General features: G+C 34.9%; 1 protein-coding gene across 3 annotated transcripts in view; it reads left to right on the top strand.

Moving 5' to 3' along the window:
* The window catches only part of ITPR1 (inositol 1,4,5-trisphosphate receptor type 1), a 229,458-nt gene that overhangs the window by 129,222 nt on the left and 84,011 nt on the right, over positions 1–16,225 (top strand). The window contains exons 38-39 of one of the 3 annotated variants that reach the window (XM_029285403.1): positions 4,464–4,496; positions 14,780–14,815. The exons of the other annotated variants lie outside the window; for them this stretch is intronic. Of the exons in view, the coding sequence (XP_029141236.1) occupies positions 4,464–4,496; positions 14,780–14,815 (69 nt within the window). The remainder of the gene's footprint in view (positions 1–4,463; positions 4,497–14,779; positions 14,816–16,225) is intronic. 3 annotated transcript variants of the gene reach the window in all.

The following is a 16,225-nucleotide window of genomic DNA, read 5'->3' on the forward strand; positions in this document are numbered from 1 at the left end:
GGCACTTATAAAATCACCAGCATAAATGAAAGAGGACCTTTTAAATTACCAAAATTCTTCACTGGCTGAGATTAAAAAAAATTGAGGTAAAAAAAGATTTTTCATTTTCCTATCAACTCTGAGCAACTCCCAGAACTAGCCCTGCCAGACATTCTCCCTCCTACTTTCCTATATTGTTAAGCAGCATGTATGTGCAGAAAGGAAGGGGTCTTGCTTCTGTCCTTCCTCCATTATTGCCTCAGACAACTAAGATAGGAAACCTAAGCAACTGGATTATATTTCCCATGACACCCTAACATGCTGCTGCTATGAAAGAAGAGAAACAGAAAGAAAAATAAAGCAAAACTATCAAGACCTTTCCTGTGTTTGCTGCTGATGGTTTAATTGCTGGAAAAAAAGATTGGATGGGCTTTATGGACACAGTAAAGACAGATGAGAGTATTTACTGAGCCTAAAAATTTAGGGCTCATCATATCAAGAAGTATCTTCTCCCAAGAAATGTAATCTGGCTGCTATAAGTGTAAAGCAGGTGGCCATTAATTTAGACTTCTATGTGCTGAATGGCTTACTAAAAGAGGATAAATCAATTGATTTTACATTTTGATCAATTCCCTGAAATTGTTGTAGCCCAAAGAGTTCTACAGAGGCAGAATATATGCCCCAGTTGGTTAGAGAATCAATGGGCAGAGTTAAATGGACTGACATAACATATACCAAAGACTTATCTAACTGGCTGACCTCCTCTGCTATTTTAGCTCTTTGTGCACATCGGATAAAAAAAAAACATGATCAACAAATTATATTAAACTAGACAGTCATTTAATTGGACAATTGCAGACTTTTATGTTACTGAAAAACAAAGTGAGGCAGGGATTTAGATCATAATAACGTATTGCAAAGAATTCAGGAAAAAAGTAAGCTAGTCAGGAAACGAGTAAACTATCGACTTTAAAATTATGACGGAGGTGTAGCTTGCAATAATGGAAGATAATAGATGTTCCATATTTAGAATCTCTAGCAAAAAATATCTAGCAAAAAAAAGAGCAAGTGACAAAATGTTTTCTAATAAATCTTAATTATTAATCTTAATCTGTTAAATTGAAAAGGGTGTAAACTACGAAGTTATTTGCAGAAAGTAGCAAAATGGGGTATTTTGGTAAATGTTTTTTCTCTAAACACATGAATTTGATAATCCCAAACACACTGAAGGGAAATTGCTATGAAAATCTGTAAATCTGTTCTAAGGCCCTTAGGCACTGAGAAGCAAAAGGCAAATCACAGGTTTCATTGCTAATTGAGATCTAAATGCATTTTAGGATCTCTGAAGCAACCCAGAACAGCTGTGTGTATATTAGGAAGCTATCTAAATGAGCTGCTTTTAGTTTTTTGGGAAAGGGCATTTATAAATTTCACCTATTTTATAAACAGTTGTCTGGATCATGTCTAGTTTAATCAGCTGCCAATGTCCAATATTGAATGCATTTCCTTAAAAGTTCCCAGCAGAAGAGAAGCACAAGATCAGTTAGGGAGGGACAGTTTTCTTTTATATTTATTTGTCAAGTTCTGGGGTGTATTGTGACTGTGATCACCATAACTGCCAGACTTTAGCTTGAAGAGAGCATAGATGTGACTCAATGTAAGAAGTTATTCAGTAGCTGCACCTTTCCTGAACCTTAGCCATGCTCAAATGAAGGCAGGCACCTATGCAGATGGCCCTTTCCTTCTAAGCTATCCCACCTGAAAAACAGACTTGTATGTGTGTAGCCAGATGCTTCACTAGGAACTCCTGATAAGCTTCAAGGTTACAAGGAGAACAGCTTGAAGCCCCATGAAATTACTATGGAAAACCTCTAAGAAAAGAAGCTAATAAGCAGAAATGTTCATAGGAGATTGGGAGGGAGTTGTCAAAATGGAGAAGACAATGATACCTGACATGAAAAGTAACATGGCAGCTTCACATTAGCAACAACAGTTCAATCTACCTACATTCTTTGTAGGAAGAAAATTGTGTGACTAATCTACTAAATTGTGTGCCTCTTTGAATTTATTTAAAGACACTCTGAAACATGTTTATTTCACTTAATTGTTTAGATAAAAAGTTATTCTAATAGTTTTTAGTGGAAGAAAAAAGTTGAAATAGTGAAGATTCTAAACATTATAATTTATAGCTTAAAGATCTTTGTGATCTTTTATTTTTGGAATTCCTTATAAATCTATTAGGTCAATAGGAACTATATTATAGTTTGTATTAATGCAAACTTAATGTATTAAATATATTTTAAAAATCATGGGATGATTATTTTAAATTTAAATCTGATATATTGGAAAAGTTACTTAAATGGACTAGTTATCATAAATAAATTAGAAATAGTACAGCGAATGAGGTATAGAATTGTGAACATTATCAAATCAGGGGAAGGCTCAGAAGCATCTGTTTGTATAATATAGCATGATAAGTAGTACAGAAAGACTTGTAGATGAAGAAAATCTAACTTGTAAATGTATTGGTGCTCTAGCAAAAGTAGCACTTTGAGCTAAAGGTAGAAACAAAGCCTTCTAACAGTTGATAAAACATGGGAAATCCTGATTTACCCATTAGCTATTTACCACACCGATTTACTGTATGGAGATATAATTCTTTTTCAGCCACTTCAGAAAAAGGTTGAGTTAAATAGTTTTCTCCAGTTTTATGGTTTTGTGATACATATAGATTTACTTTCTTTTTATAAAAACAATGTCAGTATAGGAACAGCTTTAACTTTCTTTCTGTTTCTTACCCCTGAGAAAATGATAGTAAAAGTCTGTAACAAAGAAGCTCAGCTTAAGTCTCTTCCCTGTTAAAAGTTACACTGCAAAGAATACTAACTTTATGAAGCTGCATTTAAGTATATTCTACAACAGGGTTGTATCATGTGGAGGCCACGCCCACCCCACCTCCAGCCATGCGGAAAAAGTCACGACTAGTCACGTGACGCGGCGAGTTTGACACCCATGTTCTACAACAAAGATTGATTTCTGCTTGAGCTAAAGCACAAACAGTTTGCCCAAGTAAACTGATCAGTGTACCCTTTAAAACAAGTTTATTGAATCTGGATTTTGGTGTTTTTGCTGATTGTGATTTGTTTTTATATCAAGGAAAAACAACATTTCCCTAGGTACCTGGAAACTTCAACTGCAGTTTTATTCTGAATATACAGATGAAGTTAAATTGTTATATTTGTTATACATAGAAGTTTCAGGAGTTGCAACGTACTGAATCAAGCCAATCTGTTTGAAGTAAGAAAGGATTATGCCCTGGGACTCTCAGAAGGGTGGATTATATTAATTTTTAATATAGAGTTTACAGATTACCAAGTGGCCATAGGTTATTATTAGGACAGGGGTAGGCTACCTTGGCTCTTTTATGACTTGTGGACTTCAACTCCCAGAATTCCTGAGCCAGCCATGCTGGCTCAGGAATTCTGGGAGTTGAAGTCCACAATCATAAAAGAGCCAAGGTGGTATACCCCTGGATTAGGAGAATGTTTCCAGCTTCTACTTTAATAATATTAAAACTACATGTTTTGGGTTAGAATATTGGATTTTTTTCATGGAACATACAAATGGTGCCACACAATATCCAATCCCAAGACACCTAGTTTTAATATTATTAGGCATAGTGGATGCTGAAAGCATCATCCTAATACAGGTAATCCTTGACTTACTACCACAATTGAGTCCAAATTTCTGTTATTAAATGAGACATTTGTTAAGTGAGTTTTGCCCCATTTTACAACCTTTCTTGCCATAGTTGTTAAGTGAATGACTTTGCTTGTCAGAAGGTTGCAAAAGGTGATCACATGATCTGGGATACTGCAAGTCATAAATAAGTCAGTTGCCAAGCATCTGAATTTTGATCACATGATCATGGGGATGCTCCAAGGTCGCAGCTGTGAAAAACGGTCATAAGTCAATCACTAAATGAACTGTTGTAAGTCGAGGACTACCTGTAACCTGTAGCTACTTGATAGTTTGTAGATTAACCATATTAAAAAAAAACATTATAATCAGATGCATTTAATTGTCACACTGAAAAGTTTACATGCCTTTTTTATATGAAAAGTTATATGAAAGAACAAAGAATAATAATGCTTGATGATATAGAGATGTAAAATAGGGATGTACAGCCATATTTATTCAAGACACTCTTAATTAGGTTTCTCCACATCTGATAAAGGATCATATGCACAATCCTGCTACCCTAGGCTAGTATGTCAAATGCCATATTTATATCTAGTGTTGTAATCAGGAGAGAAAATGAGGATTTTGTTTGTTTGTTTTAATCAACAATCTTACAAAAGAACTGGGTTGAAAGACTGGAAATTATGATTCTCGGCGTTTATAGTAACTGATTATTTGCCATTTCTCTTTCATTAATATTTATTTGCAATTTCTTTTTGTCTCCCTCTTGTTTTTATTTTTAGCTGATTGCACTTGGTGAATTGGAAAATGCTGAGGTTTTGAATTTCTTACTTTATTGTTTCTTTAGTCTTCCCTGGTGATATCCTGAAGTCAGTAGCCATGTAGCATGTCATGCTGTCTTGTCAGTGTTTGTGTGTTGTGGTTTTCATATTTGTGCTAGCGATGTAGTGGAGTGTAACTTGTCATACCACGAATTATTTAATTTTAATTGTGTATTTTTTCCCCCCTCCAAGCGTATTGTCTGAACATATTCTTTGGATTCAGTCGTGTTGTATTCTTTCAAATGCTAGACCACTGAATGGGTAACTCTCGCCTGCAGTATAATAGAAGATGCTTAAACATTTCACATAACTGTTTTATAAGAATTCTTTGAATTTAGAAATGTTAACGTGCAAATATGAGCCAATCAAATCCTGAATCTCGAATTTGCCACTCTGTGTAATTGAAAGAAAAGATGGCACCTAGAATTAAATAGCTGTTTTTTGTAGCTTGCCTGGTTAATTTTTATACGACAGTTTTTACATGGCAATTTAATTTCTATAAGCCGGCAGATAAAAGTCTGCTATAATCTATAGTGGTTTCTTCTAACTGAACATATGATCCTAAGACCTACATGGGAAAATATATACTTTCTTTGAACTTTGCAATCAGGCTATCTGATAATAGGGTTTACGTACTTTCTAACAGAGAGATAGAAGCAACTGATTTGCATGTTTTCTGTCTATGGCCCATTGATCGTCTCAAGTTAGCCTTTCCTTTGCTCTGCTGGGTTTTCTACTGTCAAAATTCCACTCATAGTTTATAGCCATCATTATCATATGATCAGATGCTGCTCCATAAAGATGTTAGTATCAGAGATTTTGGATTATTTTTTTGTATTACAAATATTATAGAAAAGAGCATAAATTAGGTGGAGGAGTTGGTCAACTACTTTGTTTTATTTTACTGAATTTTGTCAACTAAAAAAATGGGCAAGAATTCTCTTTTAAAAATGTTGTTTTATTGTTTCATAGTAATTTAAAGCAAACTCATTTAGCTTCAGGGTGTTGAGAAGCACCCTATATTCCAAATTTGTGAACATATACATGGAATTTAGGCTGCTTATTTTTACTTAGATTTTCTGTCAGATAAATGCTTTCACACATCCTAACTGTCTTTGCATTAAATCAGGATTGAGATCAAGCTCAGTTTAAAATGTAGCCGGTGAAAACTTTGTTGGCTGATTTCAGTGGAAGGATTCCGTGCTAGCGGCAGGTGTGTTTATAAATATAGGAAATGAACACTATCTGTTTATTAAAAGTGTCTTCTGGCAGAAGTTTGCATTCCCTAAAACTTTTCTGAGGAAGCACAGTGTTTCTTTTTCCACAAGCCAACTTACAAATTCATGTCACAAAAAAACAAATGCCCCTTGAAACTCATATTCTGTGTCCAATGAATTTCTGCTATTGAGGAAGAATAAGAAAATTACAGTTCTTCCAGAGGAAAAATAGGCTCGTGATTGTGATGCATGTTTCTAGAAAAGTTGTATTTCTTCAAGAGAAATTAGAGATAAAGTGGGCTTTTTGTAACCGTTTTGTTAAAAATGGCACTTTAAAAGTAAATGCATACTGAAATGCTCTGGATAAATAAATTATTCAACCAAATTGGTGTGTGAGAGAAAATGAAAAACTGAAATACAGTAACTCTTTTTTAAAAGAGGGCAGAAATATTTAATTTCATCCTTAGAAATGTACAAGATATATAATACAGCTCAAACACAGCTCCCACAAAAGGTGTTGAATTTTATTCATCTGAATGTTTCAAGAATTCTTGAAGGTACCAACAAAAATATTAAATAAGATACTGTATCTCTCAGTCTCCCACACAAACTAACTTAGTAGCGGATGTTTGGGAATTACTTGTTCTTCCAAACAAGAAACTTATAACGCTTTCAGAAAGAGAAAAGGAAGACTTATTAACCAAACCTTGCTCTCCTTCATAACTGGCCTCTTTAATCATGTGCGGATTTTTTAAAAAACTTACTATGTTCAATATTATTGTGGTCTTGAACTAGATTGCATAGCTGCAGCGTAAAGCACATCACCTCAAGAGTACAACTATGACAGAGTCATCATTGCCCTAATCATGCATTTATCAAAAGTAGCCTGTTCTTTCTTTCTTTCTTTCTTTCTTTCTCTCTCTCTCTCTCTCTCTCTCTCTCTCTCTCTCTCTCTCTCTCTCTCTCTCTCTCTCTCTTTCTTATTTATTTAGACTTTATAAAAGTAGCATTCACCACACGCTAGTTCACCGTTAACGCTTCAATATTAAGCTTTGCCAGAAGGGGGCACCCTAATGATGCTGAAGAAAGTGAGAGATGTCCTACTTAGCGTTTTGCTCCCTCCCTTCCTCCTACGTTACTTTGCAGTGAACTGCTCTGTTGGACATCTGCCAGCGTTCAGGCAGCAGTTACATAAGAGGCAGCTTTTTTTTTTTCCCTTCCTGGAATTCAGGCTCTCTGCTGATGTGTGACCTTCAGCAATAATTGCCAATAGAATGTGGTGGAGCTGTTTACTGTTCAGTCCAGACTGTGGCTGTCAGTATTCCCAGACTGCACTGGCAGATCCTGCGTCTGAGTGGATGTTAATTCTTTTTTTTTTTTTAATAAATAAATAAATAAAAGGCTAGTACAAGCTACAGAAGCATAGAAAGAGCCGTGTCCAAAGCTTTAATACTCCTTTAGTGCATACGCACAAACCTACTTATCAGAAGGATTTCTCTCCTCCCCCCCAACACCCACCCTCTGCATCCATGTCACTTAAGATAGCATTAAGTAAAGGAAGCAGGAAGAAATATTTAAGAAAAATGTTCTAAGATAAAATATACCCAAGTTGATTTGTACTGAAAACAGCGTATTACACCACAGACATTATTAGCCTTCTTTGCTATCATCATCGGCAGACAAGTAAAGTTTCCCTGTTACTGTTTGCCTATAAACTATTGTCTCCTTGTACCTTCTCTCTTCTGGTAGCAAGGAAAACTCTCACAGAGCAGAAGGTGTAAGGTGGCATTTTTTTTGCTGCCTGGTAATTTTGTCTGCAGTTCTTTCACAGAGGGAAGCTTTTTATTCCTTGCTCCCTGAATGAATGGGAAAGAAAAAGAAGTGCACATCAGACTGAAACGAATAGTTTCTTTGTATGCTTTTCTCCATTTCTGACAGGCACACCGAGTCTTAACATGTGAATTTAATAAAAAAAAAACAAAGTTTGCGAAGCACAGTAGTATTCACCAATGATGAAAGACACACAGTGATTGCCCAGTTATTTTCCAGTCTCAAGTGAAGCAGCTGGTTTTAGATGTGAANTCTTTCTTTCTTTCTTTCTTTCTTTCTTTCTTTCTTTCTTTCTTTCTTTCTCTCTCTCTCTCTCTCTCTCTCTCCCTCTCCCTCTCTCTTTCTTTCTTTCTTTCTTTCTTTCTTTCTTTCTTTCTTTCTTTCTTTCTTTCTTTCTTTCTTTCTTTCTTTCTTTCTTTCTTTCTTTCTTTCTTTCTTATTTATTTAGACTTTATTTATAAAAGTAGCATTCACCACACACTAGTTCACCGTTAACGCTTCACTATTAAGCTTTGCCAGAAGGGGGCACCCTAATGATGCTGAAGAAACTGAGAGATGTCCTACTTAGCGTTTTGCTCCCTCCCTTCCTCCTACGTTACTTTGCAGTGAACTGCTCTGTTGGACATCTGCCAGCGTTCAGGCAGCAGTTACATAAGAGGCAGCTTTTTTTTTTCTTTCCTTCCTGGAATTCAGGCTCTCTGCTGATGTGTGACCTTCAGCAATAATTGCCAATAGAATGTGGTGGAGCTGTTTACTGTTCAGTCCAGACTGTGGCTGTCAGTATTCCCAGACTGCACTGGCAGATCCTGCGTCTGAGTGGATGTTAATTCTTTTTTTTTTTTTTAATAAATAAATAAATAAATAAATAAAAGGCTAGTACAAGCTACAGAAGCCTAGAAAGAGCCGTGTCCAAAGCTTTAATACCCCTTTAGTGCATACGCACAAACCTACTTATCAGAAGGATTTCTCTCCTCTCCCCCAACACCCACCCTCTGCATCCATGTCACTTAAGATAGCATTAAGTAAAGGAAGCAGGAAGAAATATTTAAGAAAAATGTTCTAGGATAAAATATACCCAAGCTGATTTGTACTGAAAACAGCGTATTACACCACAGACATTATTAGCCTTCTCTGCTATCATCATCGGCAGACAAGTAAAGTTTCCCTGTTACTGTTTGCCTATAAACTATTGTCTCCTTGTACCTTCTCTTTTATGGTAGCAAGGAAAACTCTCACAGAGCAGAAGGTGTAAGGTGGCATTTTTTTTGCTGCCTGGTAATTTTGTCTGCAGTTCTTTCACAGAGGGAAGCTTTTTATTCCTTGCTCCCTGAATGAATGGGAAAGAAAAAGAAAACGTGTAGTCTGACTTTGCTTATCAAAGAAACATACGAAAAGAGGTAAAGACTGTCCGTGTGGCTCAGAATTGTACACTTAAATTATTTTTTTTTTGTTTCAAACGCTTCGTGTCATCATAAGTGGTTACTACTTTCTGTGTGTCACTAACGGGTCAATAAAAGGTCAGAGTTCACTTCGTCGACCAAAATCTACACTTTTTTCTGAAGACCTTAGAGGCTGCATCTCTAATGAATTGTGAAAAAAGATGTAATTCATCTCTTTTAACTTGACTTTTAAACCCTTTCGTTGCTTTAACTGTATAGTTATTATACGCCACCATACAATAGGAAGGCAGAAAGGCAATACAGAGATATTAGTAACAGGATGCCTCAGAATAAAAAGTTGGGTAAGTCCTAGATAAGTTGCAAACTTGCCGGGTACCAACACTTTAAGGAAGCTGGTGACAGCCACAAAGTAGGCATGAGAATAACTCCAGGTGTGCTATTCAAATTACATTGCTTTAAGAATATACTGTTCTCAGTTTAAAGGTCACTCTAAATTAAAGAAGAATGAAGCAGGCTTGTGAGTATCATGTATTTGTTCAGCCAGGTCCCAGTAAAACAAATGCATTGGTACACGGATTGAAGGTGAAATATTGAGCAAGATTTAGTCAGATGAATTTTTAAACATTTTCCAATCCATATATTTTAGCAGTTCTCAAACTATGAGTTGAGAATCCCCTGGAGGAAGTCTTGCAAATTTGCAGACAGTTCTAGTTTTGTTTAAAAGCTAATTGGACTGAAAAAAGCGGAAATCCAGAAATATTCAGGTCTTTCCTCTTTATTTTGCCCATGCAAATCCCCAATGGACAGTTGTGAGACCACAAAAATAGATAATTAGTGATTGCAGATTAATATTATTTATTTATTAGAAGAAAGTGATACTTTTTTCCCCCTAGCATAGACTTAACCTCAGTGAAAGCATTGGTTTTAGTTCTGGGGTATGTCGTACAAGGATATGTATCATTTTAGGGATCACAGTTCCACAAAGAATCCTTGAGACAGCAATGTGTGCTATAGCTTCACAAGCTGTAAGCTTAATAACTTATACTATTAAATTGATGGTCAGCATTTCATTCTTTCTTTTTCAGTTGCTCTTGCAGAATGGAAAATCCTTGTCTGAATATTGCAAAAAGTTGAAAAACCACAATGTAAACTCAACATAAAAAAATGAAAATAAACAGCCGTAAACATTATAATACAATGGTGTCAACCCACATTGGGCAATATCATCTCTCAAAAGCTCTGTAGTATAACTCTTTTGGCAGCTTTTTGGAAGGATGTCGAAGTTAGTTCCAGCATGATCTCCGGATGAAGACTGCTCCATTAATTAGGGGATATTTGTAGTTGTATTTAAATAGTGGGAAATTCTTACATTTCTTTTTCTCATACAACTGCAGAGGGAATGGGGTAAAAACAGCTTTATTTAAAACTCTGAATTTTAGCAAATCAATCCATACTTATAGTTTATATTTTAGCCTGGATGCTTTCTTAGTCATTGTTTTAACCACTTGCTAATATGGAACAGTTGCCTTTCCTAAAGGCTTCTCATCTATATATGTATCTGTGAATTCTGTTACTGGGCCAAGAGCCTTTCAACACATAGCAGAGCCAAAAGCCTCTGCAGGATAAAATTATTTGTAATTTTTCTAAATATATTATGAATTAAAAGACTGTTCTCTAATTTGAAATATGTAAATTAAAACTTAAAGTCAGTTAACATAGTGTTGTTTTTAGGGTGTTTAGCTCTCATGTGAGCCCATGCTACTGAAGAAATTGATAAGATAGATAAAAAATTATCTTCAGTAACTTCAAGAAAGCTCTACAAATCATATTGGCTTGACTGTATTAAAGAACTGAAATGAGTAATATATATAAAAATGGAAACTTTATACATATATTGATTTTATATGTATAAATTTAAACCTAATACTACTACCTTTGTAAAAGAACTTATTTTTATCTGAAATTGTGATGAAGAGAGAGTCTATCAAATACATTCAGGCTGCCTTTTGTTCAGTAAAGGCTACATTGATTATCTCCTAAATCAGGATGGGTGATATGTTTGAGATGTTGTTGAACTCCCAGAATCCCTTATTAGCACTTATAATAGCAATAGCACTTAGACTTGTATACTGCTTCATAGTGCTTTACAGCCTTCTCTAAGCAGTTTACAATAATCCTTGTCCTCATTTTACTGAACTTAGAAGGATAGAAGGCTGAGTCAACCTGGAGGCAGTCAGACTCAAACTCTTGGCAGTGGGCAGAGTTAGCCTGCAATACTGTATTCTAACCATTGCGCCACCATGGGTCTTATTATTAGTGCCCATTCTGACTATTCAGCCATTCTGGCTGAACCATTGGAAATTGTTTTCTGTGCCTATCTTATTGACTGGAAGGAGCGGGAGAGACCACCCAGGTTGAACTAAATCACTTTTAAGCAATTAAACATATTTAGTTTTTTTCAGAAATAAAAAGTTAAGAGTACCACTAAAAGATAATATTTGTAGCTCAGGGTTGAATTGTGGGTGCTTGGTGCTCTCCGAGCTTGGTTATTTTCTTGCAGGAATTTCATTATGCATTACCCTTTCATTACATTTCAGTGTACTGATGATGTTACCTAGTTTGATAGTAAAATGTCCGCAAGAAAATTACCAAGCTCATAGAGCATCAAGAACTTCAAGGTTAAGAGGAACATGAACAATTAGTTAAGGAGCAACTAATAAAGATAAAGTTAAGGTTAATTCAGGAGCACCAAATAACAAGTAACAAAGAGGAAATTATATGTAAAAATGCACAGCAAAGAACAGATTAATAAAATGGGGACTGGGGGGGGGTTGTCTAATAGTTATCTTTATATTTGTCATTGAATGTAATAAAGAATATGATGATATTTTTATTTAATCTCTGAGCTTTAAAACAGCTGCTAGGATCTTTTTATCAGACTTTTATTTGCAAATTAATTTTATGTTAATTTTTATTTATGCTTTTTAAAAATTAGTTTGTACTTTCTAATTTAATTCTCAGTTGTACTGAATACTAAATTGAAAGAAAGGTGGGAATAATAAATAAATACATTCTTCTATATTTGGTGGAGCTTATTTATGTCACGATGTGTGCATAGACTGCATTTCTAAATAGTTTTTGCACTGTTTTTTTCATGTAAGTCAGTTCTGAAGGCAATTTAGCAATTTGGTTAATTAATTTAATCTTTAGACTTATTTTTGCAGTCAAAATGTTTTAACCATAATAGATCCTCATTTTTTTTAAATAAAAAGAACTCTTAGTAAGCAGCAGTACAGAAACAATGAAGATGGGAATCATCCAATTCTGATAATGTATTTATCAGAGTTTCTGATAAATACATTCTTTTTAATATATATTTGTAAACATTGGGAAAGAATCTCCTTTTTCCCCACCACTAAATCTTATTTAAACATTTAAAATAGATGCATTGGTTCTTAAATAGAACATGCACTGTTCAGCTGCAGTTAATAAAATGTCAAGAAACACAAAATCCTAAAGCAAAACCCAACTCAGCCCTGGATCTGTAGTGTTTGTATAGTAATTTTATTAAACATACAATTAGAAAGATGAAAACTAATACAAACTAAAAAAATAAAAGAATAAAAAGAACAAATAGCGCATAAAAAATTAAAATAGAAATGACATTACCCTTCACAAGTGTAAACAATCACTCTTTATCACTTTTTCTTAAAACACAGCAAATCATCTCTTTTTCCCATCTCCCATCTCTTATCCATACATACATTTTTAAAAGCCTCCTTGTTTCATTCCTGATCAGCAAAAGTCCATTAAAGATTGCCAGAATTAACAACATATTTATTTTAACCTTGATATATAAACCAAATTTAGATTCTTTCCTTTTTGCTTTTAATAATCTTGATCTTTAAGCTCTTCAAATAATGTCTAAGAACTTGATTTATTTTCATTTGATCCTTGTCCCTTCTCAAACAATTCTTCAAGACTTAATAATAAAATAATAATAATAATAATAAAGTTAAATTAGTTTCTTTTCCAAATCCAATATAAAAAAGATATACAGGTCGGTTTTTTTTGTTTGTTATTTGTATATCCCTTTTAATTACTAAGACATCAGCAGCTTTCATTTGTATATCCAGTGTAGCATTTTTTTTCAATATCATTCTTGTAGCCTGTCATTTTTAAATCCACTTTCAAATCCCTCTCATTCTTGTCCAGTATATCTTGTCTCTCTTACATAACATCTTTTACACACAGTTTGTTGTCTTCTACTTGAAAGTATATATCACATAATTAGCAGACGTCTGTCAGATACTCATTGAATTGTTTCCCAGGTGTTATGAGAACTACGATACTATGAATTACTTTTATAGCTAGAAGAGTATGTGAAAGTATTTGCCCCTGAAAATTGTAATTAATGATACACTTCTGCATAGCAACAGAGGAGTATCTTATTTCATTGAGATTGCTATGAGACTGAAAGGATTTATGAGGCCTTCATTAGCTACAAAAAGGGGTTTAACTTTGTTATTTAATAATGTGGAGACTAGTGTAGTACAGTCAGTCCTTGACTTAGAACCACAATTGAGTCCAAGGTTGCTAACCAAGACAGTTAAGTGAGTTTTGCCCCATTTTATGACTTTTCTTTCCAGACTTGTTAAGTGAATCACTGCAGTTGTTAAGTTAGTAACATGGTTGTTAAGTGAATCTGGCTTCTCCATTGACTTTGCTTGTCAGAAGGTCGTAAAAGGTGATCACGTGCTTCCCCCACACACACACTGCAACTGTCATAAATTCATGCCAGTTGCCAAGCACCTGAATTTGATCACATGACCATGGGGATGCTACAATTATAAGTGTGAAAAATGGTCACGAGTTGTTTTTTTCAGTGCCACTGTAACTTCAAACAGTCATTAAATGGACTATTGGAAGTCAAGGACTACCTGTACTATAATTAAGATGTTGAACTAGAATTTAGTAGATCAAACTCATTTTTAGCTACAGAAACTTCACTGGAAGATTTTGGGCTAGTCTTTCTCTCTCGCCCATTTTATTTCACAGGGTGGTTATTATGATGGATAATGGGAGGAGAGAATATAAAGTAGACTCCCATTAAGTCCTAGAGGAAAAACAAAGCATAAATCTAACAGTTAAATAAATAACATCCATCTGACTCTGTGTGCATGTGTCTGTACACGTGCATAAATGTAGATTATTTTATACAATTGGTGTATAATAGTCTAAACAATTTTATCACATTTAATATTTAGATTCCCCATGGATTACAGACATAACATTCCATTTATTTAACCACTGATAATGATTAGGGGGAGAAGAATAGCATAGCACAAATTTATTTAGGGAATATTTCAAAGTTTAATTAATTGGCAATAAAACTATTTTTTCATTCACATCCTGTGCATTGTATACAATTAGATTCACTCAATTACTGGAGGGTGTTCACCATTGAAAAAGGATAATTTGTGGTTAGTTTCTCCCCTATAAAGACTTTCTTTCTAAGTTACTTTAATATGAGGTCTTTGAGCAGATTCATTAATTCACTGAGCAGTGTTTGTAAGTTGTCTCAATCTATACAGTATTTTATCAAACTACTTTCTGTTTACATATGTACGCCTGTGGGTACAGGATTTTCTTGCTAGAGTATCATTCAAATGAGGACTATAACTACTTATACCTTGTATGTTTTAATTTTTTATGTATATTAGTCATATCAGCACTGTAGTTATTGTTTAATGTTATTTATCTTCACTTGTATGTCTTAGCCATGCATTTAAATGTAAAGTTTTCTGTTTTAATATTTGCTTTTAAATAGCTGCCTAAATCACCTGAAATGGAAAACGATATAGAGGTGTGTCACTTATTCACCTATATTTGTAGAATGTAGAAATATTGGTGATTTTGAGAGTAGCTGTGGTCGAGCATAGATCTGTGTTTTGGGGTGTTGGAAATTGTAAATGAATTGTTAGCTATTATTCAGTGATCCTTATATGTTTATCTCTTAGTATTTGAACCTACTATGGAGATGACCACTAAAATTAATGAATTAAAATTAATGTACACTATTTAACAAATGTAAAATTATTACAAATTATGCAGTGATAAAACTAGAAATTTAATCCTTAGTGTATGTAAGTGTGTGTGTATTTATTTAAAAGTACCACTTCAGATTCATTTTGGCTTATTAGCAATTTTACCCTGAATCTGGGATATTGCAGACATTAATCGCAGTAATTTCCATCCTATCACAATCTTCCAATTATGAATTTGGAGTTTTAAAAAAAGGATTGATTGATGTGCCATAAAGTCATTTTTCAACTCTTGGTGACTATAGAGATCTATCCCTAACCTGTTCTTTCAAGATGCGTACTTATAGCCACTGTAATTGAGTCCATCCACCTTTTTGCTGGTTGTTGTCTTCTTCTATTTTCTTCCACTTTCCCACCATTAGAGCTTTTTCCAGAAAGCTGGGTCTTTGCATAATGTGTCTGGAGTAGGATAATTTAAGCCTGATCATTTGTTCAGTGATTCATCAGTTTGTTTTCTTGGTGGTCCATGGTGTACTCATGGAAGCCTTGAAACCTTGGAAGTCTTCTAGCCCAGCCCCTGCTCAGGGCAGATGCCATATACTATCCCAGTCAAATGATTGTCCAGTCTGTTTTTGAAAACCTCCATTGATGAAACAATCGCAACCACAGGAAGCAAGCTATTCCATTGATTAATTGTTCTCCTATCAGAAAAATTCTTCTTACTTCTAGATTGGATATCTCCTTAACAAGCTTCCACCCATTGTTTCTTGTCCTGTCCTCTGCTGCTTTAGAGAATAATCCCTCTTCCTTGTTGACAGCCCCTCAAATACTAGAAGACAGTTGTCATTCAAAGGCATCAATACACTTCTTATCTTTCTTCTGTAAAGTCCACCTTTTACGTCCATAGAGGAGCACAGGGCATACCACAGCTTGCACAGTTATGATCTTTGTAGATATAGAAAAAAAAGTACAATGTAATTAGCAGGTGATATAAAATATCTATGTACAGGCTTGGACTCCGACTGGTTGGCCCAGGCTTGGACTCCGACTGGTTGGCCCAGGGGGAGGAGACGGGACCAGGTCTTGAGACGGTTGTGTGGGAGGAGTTTGACTCTGTTGCTCCCGAGGACATGGACAGGGTCTTGGGGAGGCTGAATGCAACCACATGTTTATTAGATCCGTGTCCCTCCTGGCTGGTACTGGCAGCTCGGGAGGGTACACGAGCCTGGTTC

Source organism: Protobothrops mucrosquamatus, unplaced genomic scaffold (genome assembly GCF_001527695.2).
Source record: "Protobothrops mucrosquamatus isolate PMUCROS unplaced genomic scaffold, P.Mucros_1.0 scaffold1610, whole genome shotgun sequence".
In the NCBI taxonomy this organism is placed as follows: Eukaryota; Metazoa; Chordata; class Lepidosauria; order Squamata; family Viperidae; genus Protobothrops; species Protobothrops mucrosquamatus.